This window comes from Nanorana parkeri, unplaced genomic scaffold (genome assembly GCF_000935625.1).
Source record: "Nanorana parkeri isolate BGI_ZX_2015 unplaced genomic scaffold, ASM93562v1 scaffold898, whole genome shotgun sequence".
Classification (NCBI taxonomy): domain Eukaryota; kingdom Metazoa; phylum Chordata; class Amphibia; order Anura; family Dicroglossidae; genus Nanorana; species Nanorana parkeri.
The window spans coordinates 543429-556479 of record NW_017307166.1 but is presented as its reverse complement, the minus strand read 5'-3'; the positions used below and the strand labels follow the sequence as shown (position 1 = coordinate 556479).

Genomic DNA, 13051 nt, shown 5'->3' with positions numbered 1-13051 from the left:
GGAGACTACGTTTTTTTCCTATTTTTTTTTTAACTTAACTTTATTGCTATTAGATAGAGGGCTAAGAAACCCCTATATGTGATAGCAAAAGTGACAGGTCCTCTTTATGGAGACATCAGGGGTCTCCAAGACTTCATCAGCTTCTCTCCAGCGTCTGAAGCTGGAGAGTGACACAAGAATGCGGAAGTGATGTAATATACATCACTTCCTCATTCTGACACCGGAGAGGGGACCGGAGGGAGATCGTGTACGGACCTCCCTCTGATCCCCTGTCAGAGAGGCACTCGCACCAGGCACAGCGGAGCCCGGGACAAGCGTGACAACGGGAGGGGGGCCCCAGAGGGAGGGGTGGGCACGGGCCGGCAGCTTATACAAGCGATCCACCAGCTCTATAGCCGGCGGATCGCTTGTATGTTAACGGGCATCGCTGGCTGATTTTAAATGTTGTGTCTTTCCCCGCTGGCGCACGCCGCACGGCGTGCCCGAGTGGGCAGGGCTAACAGGCCGTATATACAAGGCCTGTTACATCCAGGAAGCTCCCGGCCGGCCGTTTGTGTACAACGGCAGGCAAGCAGTTAAACTGTATTTCCACTTTTGCAGCCAAATTGAGAAACATCTACTTTATATTTGTTACACGTTCCCAATCACATAGCATAAATAAAATAAAAAAATATTAACCTTACCTTTCTTTAAATGTTTTTTTGTGTTAACTCCAGGACTGAAAAAGTCTGTTTAGTTCTCACTTTCTGGGGGTAGGGGGCATTTTCTTTCAAATAATGAACCCTTTCTTTACTGGGTTGGCAGATTTCATTATCATTTGTAAACTAGTTGAGCATGAGTGTCTGTCCTAGCAAAGGGTTAAAGTCTTGAAGACCTTGTATGTCAAAAAGGAGATGGTCAGTCTGTCATAAGTCTTTCTATTAGGACAGGGTTTCCTGTTACTGAAGAGAGAAGCTTGCAAAAGCCTGCTAAATAGAGATATCTAAAAGGTAAGAAATTATTTGTTTTTGTTTAATATTTTTCGGTGTGCTGTATGAACAGGAACATATAACAATCATATAGTGGCGGTTTTCTCTATTTTGACTGCTGAAGTGGAAATACACTTTAAGCATCTACATTCCTTTTCTTGAGTTTCTGAAAAATAAATGAGTGCTTGGCCCTGCTGTTGTTTGGCCGCTGTTATTATATATTTAAACAAAATTTCTGGAAAATACTGTTCACTACATTACTCTGGATTGACTACAGACAGCAGTTAACTGTTATAAACATTTTTAAAGTCTAAGGTATCCAACAAACAGGACATTTGGTGCTCATTAAGTGGCTTAATATGTAAAACACATCTGTGAGCAGCAAGACACAGAAAGTGTTCAGAGTTCCCGACTAGAGATACAAACTCAACCCCTGGCTAAAAACCAGGAGGAAAGATATTTCCTCGACTACAATGAAGTGCAGCTGACTGAAAAGAGATACATACATTACTGCAAATGAACAGTGCAAAGGGATAAACAGGACTTACAGAACACTGCAGTTAAGGTACTGTGTCTTATGTATTATCAAATCCATCTGTATTTATAAGTTAGCTATTGAAATGGGCAGAGTTTGAAGATCACACTTATCTGTAAAAATCAGTATAACATAAAGCAGGCAAAAGATACAAACTGCTATTTCTTAAAGGATAGAAAGTGAACACAAGCCTGATTGGAGGCAGCTGACAACAGTGCTAAATAGCACTTTTCTTTTTCTAGAATGAAGTCCTTGGGACACTGTACAGAGGTCATACTTGTACATTGGACAAGCTATTACTCACCTGAAAAGGTCTCCAAACTTACTTCTTATATGGCTACACGACATGTACAAATCATACAGATAAGCCAAAATACATCTTTCTGGAGAGGAGCATTCTGAAGGATTGACTACATGCTTTACTACACCACACAATCTGAAATCAGAACATATTTTCATTATATTAGGTTTTAGAACTAACACATATAACAAAATACATTTTAACAGCGTCCTGGACATTGGTGGTTCAATTGTACATGTAACTACTGTTGCATCCCCTCCCCTGTTAAGACCTTATAGGCTCTAGTGCGGGAACTTACTAGTAAATAATAAACAGGACAGTTACATGCCAGCAGTGTCTAATAGTTTTTTTGGAACATATGAACAGTCTTTGACATTTTGTGTTACAGATCATTTATTCAAATGTGCCATAATATCATTAAACACATTGAAAAACTATCAGGGCCCTGCAATGTATGTACTTGTATCGCCATTCAACTGTACAACCGAAAATTGAATGTCTCTTTGGGCCATCACAAAACCTTTATCAGGCAGAACAAGCACTTGTTTTGCCTGATGAAGGGGTTCCTGCAAGACACCAAAACGTTGCACTGAGTGTAAAATTGCTGCATCTACGTCAATAAATAGACGTAATTAACTTGCATTTGGAGTGCTGTTGTCCATATTCCTATTCATGAATAGAGACGGCTGCCATCTGTCGACCACCGTTGCACCCACCTAAGCCTGCATGGAAAAGTGGTCAGGAGTGCGATGGGTACATGGACTGTGATATAAATAAAGTTTACAAACTATTCATATCTGGGCATTATAACTGAAATTTGGACTTGGTTTTAATACATATAATGGATTTCTTATGAGCCTGTTCATGTATGTGTGCTTTAATACAGGCTGCTTGCTAGGCACCTAAAAAACACAACTATAAGCAGGTGTAAATGTGCTTCATGTATGTTTTTGTTCCTTACTGAAGGAACTGTAAAAAAAAACCTATGGTAAAAAGAAAAAGAAATAAACAATCAAATAAAGATAACAAGCAAAGTACAAACCCTTCAAAAACTTGCGCTGTTTGATCATAATTTAAAATTAGGCAAGCGTGGTAACGTCTTAGCACTGCCACAATGTACAGACATAGGCGTGTTGTGTAACTTCCTGCAAGGTTTGATGATTTCAACAGCAATTCTGCTTCCACCACGCTCAGTTCATTTAGCAGCTGAAAAACAAGTGACAATTTGGTTTTAGATTGGCCTGAGAACATGAACAATACATGGGCAGTATTATGTAACTGCAAATATGCTGTGTGCAGTCAATTTCTTTGAGTTTAGATGTGTAAATACAGAAGTGTGACTTTCAGCCCATATGCAAGCCTTCTTCACAACATCAGTGCACAGGGGGGGTACAGGGTAACTTTGTATGCAGCATCAAGTGTGGTCAGCCTGTTGTGTGCCATATTTATGTTAAGCAAATACTTCATTAAGGTTCTTCTTTGTATTGAGTTGTAGTTCATCCTGTGCTAAGTGGACTCAGCGTAAAGCTGGCTATATACCTTACAATTTTTGCTCTGGAATGTTCATTGCTGCCAAGAACCCTCTCTCGATTTTAGCTCAAATAGCCTATCATGCACAGACCAATGTCGATTTCAATTATCGTTCATTAGCAATACTAACTCAACTAATGTTGTCGATCCATAGAACTTATTTTAGTTTGTGCATGTGCAGTGTTCTTGTTGTGATTTTTTCATTCGAAAATACCAATAATCTATCGATTTTCGTTCAGTTCGAGAAAATGTTTTCCAGCCTGACCGATTGAGGAAATTTGGCCAGTTGTACAGTAATTGTGATCATTCAATTCCCATCAACTGGACGATCGAGTTAGTTTTTCGAACAATAATCGTAAGGTGTATGGGCACCTTTAGAAAGTACAAGCACAAGGTAGCAAATAACTTGCTTTGTTTTTAAGTTTAGAGTTTTTACTGATTTTCATATCCTCCAAAATAGCATGAAAGCCTTCAAAGACATTGGTTTACATCAGTATCTAAACAACACAAGCAGACAAATTAATTACCTCTGCTATAACCCTTTCAATGCATATAGCTGACCTGTTGACCTGGAATGGTCAATTGTACACCTTAGAAGGCTTTTAGCAAAACAAAAGTGTTACTATAGATTACAAATATTATTACACTAGAGCTCTGTTAGCACATTATACAAGCTAAAAATATTATTACCCTAAATATGTGTTAGTGCATTATATAAATATATAATGCCAGGTGTATTGTTATTGCATGTGATTGGCATGTTTTGTTTACTTAAGCGGATACAAGTATACTGAAAGTGACTGTAAATTATAATTTTAAAGCCCATTTGAAGTTTCCATTGACATTAGCTAAATACATTCCATGAGCATCAAAACAAAAGATGTGCAAAGTGTTACTGTTTTTTTAATTATTTTTAAAGCAGTCACAGTCTGAGTAGAAAAGCCCGTCAACTGTAAGCATGCTACAGAGAAGAGCTTGTGTTCTGTGCATGGAAACAGTAGTCTTTCTGCAAAGGTCCATAGTGCTCTTTAGTCAAGAAAACATACTTTTGCTGATTGAAGAATTATAGCACTGATTCAGCAGTAGTGATGAGTGAATCTGGCTGTGTTCAATTCTCAGGTGCGATCGGTGAAAAAATGTTTTTGGCGCTGAAAAATTCACAAGCAGTCAAACTGAATTCAAGGTGGATTTACAAAACCAATTCCATTTTCAAGGCCGATAGGCAAGGATTTGTCAAATAAAGGGCATGGGGAACTGGGCAATCCAGAAATGACATGCACCGATTGCCCCAAACATGTTAAGAAAATACAGTTCCGTAGAAAGAGGGTCCTCCATTTTATGTGACTTTAAGGACAACATAGGAAAACAAATTCTTCAACTTACATGCTTCAGACATGCCTCTAAGCTATATCTAGTGTTATAGAACAGTGGGATTCTCTGAGACAACATCAGCTACACAGTATTACGCCATCACATAATTTTAATGTGTAAGACTTTTTAATTTTACACTATATCTTGGCTTACATAAAGCAGCAACACTTCTTTCTGACTTCAGGCTTTTTTAGGTAGTTTTTTGCTGCCACATGATTTGTTATCTAATGGTAATATGCCAGGATTGGTTAAAGTAGTAGATAGAAAGGATACAAAAGCTATATGAAGGTTTACACTTAAAAATAAAAAAAGAACAATTCCAAAATTTCATAACAACTGGCAAACAGTGGCAACACATATTTCATAGCAGGGCTATAATATTCCTTTGTTGCAGTAGCTTACTGTTTTGACTACAAAGTTAATCAAATGTCAACACAGAGTGCCCAAAAACCAAAATTCTACATTACAGAGACAAGGCAGTTGTTATGAAGAAATTTTAATTACAGAGCCATATTTCAGAGATAATAGTCAAACATATGGCACAGCAGAGTATGTAGGCAACTTGACTGGACAGCAATGTAAGAGGGAAAGACTAGGCTTGGTTATCCACTCCACAACCTCCTCTGGGAACTCAAGATAAACTCAAAAACACGGCCACTGTCAGAAAAGAAAGGCAGATGTGCTCTGTCTCTCAAAGGTGTGGTCTGACCACCGTTTTGGCCTGATGATGCACAACCTGCTCGCTTCCTACTACCTGCACATGAAGAACATTTGCCTCTCCCTTGCCTACAACAAAAGTTGATGCAGTCATTAAAAAGACTGTTGGGTCTATTCACTGTGAATTCTATGATACGATGGGTGGTAAACACAGCAATACAATTCACAGTGATTAAACATGGACAGTACAGTCAAAACAAGGAGGGTACACTCCACTCACTTTAGCTCCCCACACTGCAATTCACTGTAATGTAGCCGTGGCAATATATAGCAATGAATATAGCACTGCATAGCTTTTAACATAGTACACAAGCACTGTAGAGTAGCAATTACACATCTGTCTCTCCCTTACAAAGTTGTTAGCTGTCCCTCACTAATCCAGCTCCAACACATACTGTTGTTCGGGAGGGGGATGGGGGGTTTTATAAAGCCCCAATACTGGCCAAAATTTTCCATCTGATCACAGTTCACAGGTCAGGCAAAGCATTATGGGGTTTGCGTTTGGTAACCCATAAGTTTGCCGTTCATATAAACAGTGAACATTCAAAATATACCTTGCATCTGTAATGTATTTAGCTGCTTTAATCTGGGCTTGAATTAGGAACTGGGTCCTAAAATGAAATGTACTGAAATTAGGCAAGATTGCGAATTGGACTGTTACATGTGTTAAACTTCCTCAAAGCAATTATTTTTGGACTCAAACCTTTTCCATTTAAAAGGAAATCTATTTCTAGTGAAAAGCAATGTATGTCAGCTCTTTTTGCACATGTCAGAGTGAGTCACTGATACATATTTGAAGATAGCCACACTAGTACTGAGGGGAGAAGACTCGTGTGTAGGTACGGCGTAACAAGTTTTCTGCTCTCTGTTCTCACCTCTTCTAGGCTGGAAGGTTGACACAGTACATTATACTGTGTGACAACCCCTATTAAATAACACTGCCTTGTGTCCAGACAAGTGAAAGGGATACAAGAGTAAGTGACAATTGTAGTTTTACAGTCACTGAACATTTTGACAACTTATCATATCATTATATTGTAAAGTATGGGGTACATTATAACGTGTTTAGTTTGTAATTATCTATATACATGGGGGCAGTCCTATGTGCTTATGACAAATAGCATATGCTTTCTTTGTGCTTTGCTGATCCTCTTCTCTCACTACAGGTGTACCAGAGGAGGTGCGTCTGACTAAAAGCAACAGATTCTAAATCAGAGACCATGTGATGTAGGTTCCCCGTGGGCTGAACAAAAAAAAAAAAGGTCCCTTGATTCCCCCATCTATGCTGTATAGTGTGGATGGGGGAACCCCGCATGCTATGCTATTGCATTCTGATAGCAGCAGATGTACTGCTGTCAAAATACCCAAACAGTGACTGATTGGCTGCAGACAGACCAATAATTTTCAGCCCGGCTCCTTCTGAGAATCCAGCTTGAATGGACAAATAATGAGCCCTAACATACAAAAAAATTACGTGTGCATTATAATATATTATACATATATACATATATATTACAATCTTAAATCTCCAGACAACAGGTGAAACCAATCAGTGAGCTGCATATTCATTAACACCCGAATAACATGTTTAAGACTGAATGAAACTGCATGTATGCAATGGCCAGTCTGTTGTTCTAATGGGACCTGTATGAAGCTGGCCTTACAATAGTAGATTTCCAAATGAACTTTTGCATAAAAGCTCTTTCTTTGCCACCCGATAATGCCATCAGACACTTGACGAATGTCGAATGAAATTTCGATTGATTTTAACATTTAATTTTGAAGGAAAACTACATTCACGGTTAGAATTGTGTTCAATTGATAACAATTCTCCATCAAGCTCCTTCAACTTTTTTCGTCACTATGGTCGAAATCGATCATCAATATGACACCATTATAGAAAGTTGAACAAAAGGTCTTTGGTACGGAAGTTATTTTAAAAATCTAAGCAGTGGGGGCGTGGCCTGAACATGGCGGCGAGTGGACGTTAATCCACTGAGCTCTGCATACCGGGGGTGCCCATTTTCAGTAGATCTTCTCTATCCGACCCCGCTGCCACATGACGAGGACGGGTAAGCAGCCGAAGACCCCCCGTACCTTCACACGGCCGCGCTCACAGGCCCGGATGGACGCCTTCGTCTCCCCACGACTGTCGGGGGCCTAACACGCGCACCCGGACCGGGGCGCTCGAGTGTGACTCACCGGCGGGGCGGTCCCCGCGGCCCGTGATCAATGACGCGGTGCACGGGCGGGCTCCTGACACCATCTCCGAGCCGCCCTCCTCACCAGCATCCTCCATATCAGGCCATATGTCAGGGGTGCCCTCCCCACCACGAATGATGGGCTCACAGGGGCCCAGTGCGATGGCCATAGCCGACAATACAGGGCTCCATGACCTGCTAGCAGCTCTCCCTACCCGCGCAGACATGCAGGCGATGATGGCCCAATTGACTGCCACACTGCACGCAGACCTGGCGGAGGTTCGTGCGGATATATAGCAGCATGATAACCGCTTATCTGCGTTAGAGGAGTCGGATCGCTCCCTTGCAGATAGGATGGCAAGCATGGAGGCCTCTCTAAAAGAACAGAAAGCCCACATGATTCATCTTCAATTGCGCCAGGAGGACTCGCAACCGTCGCAACAATCTGCGGCTGTGGGAGATCCCGGAGGCTACCAGCGGCCCTGACCTCAGAGCGGCAGTTACTGCTATCTGCAATTCTCTACTGGGTAAGCCCCCAACCGACCCGATCGAGATTGACAGGGTACACAGGACCCTGGGTCCGAGAGAGGCAGCAGAGGCGAGACCAAGAGACGTGCTTTGCAGGATCCATTTCTACGTGATCAAAGAGGAAATTCTGAGCCAGGCCTGGCGTCAAGGTACGGTCGATTTTCATGGGGCTGATATCCTCATCCTACCAGATGTATGCCCCCAGACATTGTACCGCCGTAGGCTCCTGAAACCCCTCACGGACTTACTACACTCCAAGGGGATACCCTATCGCTGGGGTTTTCCCTTATGAGTCCTGATAGGTGAGGGGTGATCGCTTCTTCAGGCTACTACACCCGCGCCAAGTGCCCAACTTGGCGGTTTTCCTTGATTGCCCGGATTTTTCATTGACGGACTGGCTGGAGATATCGGCCTCAGAGGGTCCCACGTCTACCAACACCGGCATCTCTAGACCGCAACAACGACGCAGAAGTCGCCCTAGATCTATCTCTCGGGGAACCCAGAGAGGGCGTCCGTCGGACCCGGAGAGTTGATTGGTCAGTGAGATGCCGCCAGCCTGGATGTCGGTCATTGGGTCTCTTTTTCTACCACCATTATCTCCCCGCACCCAGGCCTCCCCTACTGCAACTACAGGATCGAGTGGGAGCTGATTGTGCAACATCTCATACAGAGTATCGCAGGATGTCTGTGTTTTTTTGTTTGTTTTTGTTTTCCTTTTTTTTGTTTTTCCATGTCGCTAGCTGGACTGCTATTCCTGCGATGCACTTCTGGTTCAGGGTGCCTGCCTACCTTGACCTTACATTCCTGCGGACATAGACCAGTGACCTAGCTCTCTATATGTTTTGACCCGTTACCAGCCAGCTCTTCCTGGTGGATCTGCTGGACCGGGCGCGGGACGATTGAACTGGTGGGGCGAGTGGGGTACCACGAGTTGTTTTTGGATACGTGGGCATTCAGCCCCACATAATGGTTTGCATATTTATCCATGTGTTTGCGAATCCCCAACTTGGTTGATCTCTAGGTGATGGGGGAGGCATTGTAGCTTGGTGTGACGGAGGGGAGCCCTGATCCGTTGAGCCCTATGGCGGGTTCTGACTCGGTGACATATTGGCTCGGTGGCTTCCCGCGCCAGACCGCATGCTCTGTGGTTGGGTATGGGCCGGGGCCTGGGTTGTTTGGTGTACGCACATTTTGTTGGGTGCATGGACGTTCACCGTGCCCCCCCTGTTGCTGCGGAGCCTCTGCCGTGTCCAGCCTACTGGACGTGGACGTCAGCTGGTTGTTCTTAAATGGCGTGCACATTCCGTGAGTTACTTGTTGCTGTACCACATAGGGGCAGTACTGCTATAGTTGTATTGGAGGGACTGGGGTGGGTGTGGAGTCGGAATCGCATTGTTTTATGGGTGATATGCCCCCCCCGTGTCTGCAGCTCTGTTTACTGCTGTGTTCAGCTTCTTCCCCCAATTGCTGGGTGTTTTCTCTCCGTGTTGGAGGTTAAACGTAGGAACACCCCTGTCGTGTTTATGTCTCGTTCTCACTCGAAGGTCAGGAAAATTCTCACCTTCGAGTGATCTCTATCAGTGTACTATCCTCTCTATACTTTACTCCCTCTGTATTCTGTCTTTTGTGTCTTTGTCTCTTGTGCATCTCCCCTGCTTTGCCTCGGGTGGTCCTGGACCTGGATATCCCCAGGTATCTAAGAACGTAGGCCCGCCCCATCGGGGGGTCACCTTCCACCCGTTAGTCTCCCGGACGCACCCGACTGGCCACTAACACGTATATCAGCCAATCATGCCTGAGCTACGTATCACATCTTTTAATGTCCGTGGCCTCCGAGTACCTGAAAAGAGATCTTGTCTCCTCGATGAGCTTTTCATGGTAGGGCGGGTCCCGAGGTTGGGGAACCATAGATACACTACGTCCTATCATGCCCCATCCCCGGATTCCAAATCCAGAGGGGTGAGCATAGTGTTGGCCAAATCCCTAGCATGGGTCTACGAGGATCATTATGCCTATACAGAGGGACGGCTACTGCTTGTTAAGGGGACAATTCATGGGCGGCTGGTGACCCTAGCAGCGATATATGCCGCTAACTCCGGTCAGATAGATTTCTTAGACTCTGTGTGGTCACGAATGTTATCCTTTGCTGCAGGGCTTTGGGTGTTGGGAGGTGATTTTAATTTGGTGCTCGACCCATCCATGGATTCATCTAGGGGACTTTCCCAGATCACGCATACTCAAAGATGACGCATCAAGCGCTCGATGTATGACTTACAGCTCATTGATCCCTGGCGCATTAGTGACCCGATGGGCAGGGACTACACCCACTACTCGGCCCCCCACCGATCGTACTCTATGATTGATTTTTTCCTGCTACAACATGCAACACTTCCCCTTGTCTCAACAGTTTCCATTGGCACCTCGACTCTGTTGGACCATTCTCCCATACATATAGTATTGAGTATCGGGGGTGAGTCCAGGCCACCACTATCGTGGCGCCTTAATGAATCCCTGTTGCAGGATCAGGCCATTGCTACTGAAGTGCAATCGGACCTCACGTGTTACTTTCGGGAAAACAACTCCCCGACGCAAGATCCCTTGACCATGTGGGAAGCACACAAATGTGTGATACGGGGTACTCTAATCAAGCTGGGGGCAAGACGCAAACGTCAGCGACAAAAGAGGGTGGACGAACTATATGCCCAACTGCGTGACCTAGAAATACGCCACAAGGCAGCGTTAGATGTTGACATCCCTGACGAGAACGAGAGCCGAGCTCAACCAGCTCCTGCTGGACATGGTGAAGGCTCATTTAGCAATTTCCCGCCGCTCGTTCTATGAATATGGGAACAAGGCCGGTCGGATTCTAGCCAACGCCCTGCGGGACTCTAGGTCCCGCAACTTCATTTCTTCCATCCGCGCGGGTTCAGGGACGGTGGCGTCACTGTCCTCAGAAATAGCGGCGCACTTCCACTCGTTTTTTTACAAAACTATATAACCTACATTCCCCTTTAGATCCCCCTGCCCAGGCGACACGAATATCAGAGATCCGAGACTATCTGGCCTGCTCTGGCATGCCGCGTCTCACCGAGTCTGGACCCTGGAGACCCCGATCTCCCAAGCTGAATTTGAATGTGCACTACGTGACATGAAGCCAGGTAAGGCCCCTGGCCCAGATGGGCTGACTCTGACATACTATAAGCGATGTCGGGAGCAATTAGGCGCACACTTCTTATCTTCCTTCAACGCTATCCTAAAGAGAGCCCACATTACTGTTATCCCTAAGGAAGGAAAAGACCCCCTACAATGTGCCAGTTACAGACCTATATCACTGTTGAATGTTGACCTGAAAATCTTCACACGCATCCTGGCTTCACGTTTGCTCCCCTTTGTGGCGGACCTTGTTGACCGTAACCAAGTTGGTTTTGTCCCTGGCCGTGAAGCCAGGGACAACACCATAAGGACTCTCAACGTGGTCCACCTGGCCCGTTTCCAGTCTCGGCCTCTTCTCCTACTGTCCCTAGACGCGGAGAAGGCTTTCGACAGGGTCGATTGGTCATTCCTGAGGGAGACGCTTGCACACATTGGCTTGGGGAGTAACATGAGGAAATGGATCACCGCGCTCTACACGGAACCCACAGCGATGGTACGGGTCAACGGGGTCCTCTCGGAGCCGTTCTCCATCTCGAATGGTACACGTCAGGGGTGCCCACTGTCACCTCTTATATTCATCCTCACCCTGGAGCCACTCCTTAGGAGGATACAGGCTTCCACAGACATTCAAGGACTAGAAGTCCCATCGGGACATCACAAAGTCGCAGCATATGCAGACGATTTGATGCTTTACATCTCGCACCCCGAGATAACGTTGCCCAACCTTATGCGGGAACTGGAGGTGTACGGTAGACTGGCAAACTTCAAACTGAACTTTAGCAAATCTGAAGCATTAAACATTTCCATTCCAGACGCACGCTTGCAGGTCCTTCGGACGGCCTTTCCTCAGAGGGACCGAGCAGAACAGAAAAATAGTTTTAAAAGTTTTTAAAAAGTAAATAGAAAACGATTGTGCGGAGCTAGCAGTGCCTGCTAGCTCCGCCCAATAGTTTCCTATTGTCAGGCGGCTCTGACAAAACTCTCCCGGGCGCTCTGGGAGCCTCCCGCTCCCGGCCGCCCAGGAGAGAAACACTGCTTTTTCTTTTTTTTCTTTATTCTGACACGGAGCGATGCCAGAATAGAAAAAAAAAATTCCTATTGTAATGCATTGCTATTGGCTATTTCAATTTGCAATAGCCAATAGTAAACTAGCATTGTAACCGCCCTCTGCTGATGGATCTGATGGAGAACTGCAGCAGAGGGCAGGTACAATGCTAGTTTACTATTGGCTATTGCAAATTGAAATAGCCAATAAGAATGTAGCAATGCATTCCAATGGGAAAATGTTTAATTTTTTTTTCTATTCGGACATCGCTGCGTGTCAGAATAAAGAAAAAAAAAGAAACAGCAGTGTTTCTCTCCTTGGTGGCCGGGAGCGGGAGGCTCCCAGAGCGCCCGGGAGAGTTTTGTCAGAGCCGCCTGACAATAGGAAACTATTGGGCGGAGCTAGCAGGCACTGCTAGCTCCGCACAATCGTTTTCTATTTACTTTTTAAAAACTTTTAAAACTATTTTTCTGTTCTGCTCGGTCACCAGGGAGAGTTTGCTGTTTGGAGATCAGTGTGCCTGGTTAGCTGGTAACCAGGGACGCTGATCTCTCTGTAAGTGGCCGGAGCAGGCTGTCAGAAGCAGGCTGTCAGCTTTCAGCGTGGCTCAGCCGAGCCGATGCATATGCGTTCGGCTTGACTGAGCCGCTCGGCCACGTTCGGGAGCTGTACGGGCTATTGTGAATAGCCCGTACAGCACCC

At 44.9% G+C, this 13051-nt stretch overlaps 1 protein-coding gene across 1 annotated transcript in view; it reads right to left on the bottom strand.

Moving 5' to 3' along the window:
• The window catches only part of MED12L (mediator complex subunit 12 like), a 339629-nt gene that overhangs the window by 90660 nt on the left and 235918 nt on the right, over positions 1-13051 (bottom strand). Inside the window, exons 18-19 of the mRNA XM_018565890.1 lie at positions 2847-3010; positions 1808-1939 (exon numbers count right to left, since the gene is read on the bottom strand). Of these exons, the coding sequence (XP_018421392.1) occupies positions 1808-1939; positions 2847-3010 (296 nt within the window). The remainder of the gene's footprint in view (positions 1-1807; positions 1940-2846; positions 3011-13051) is intronic.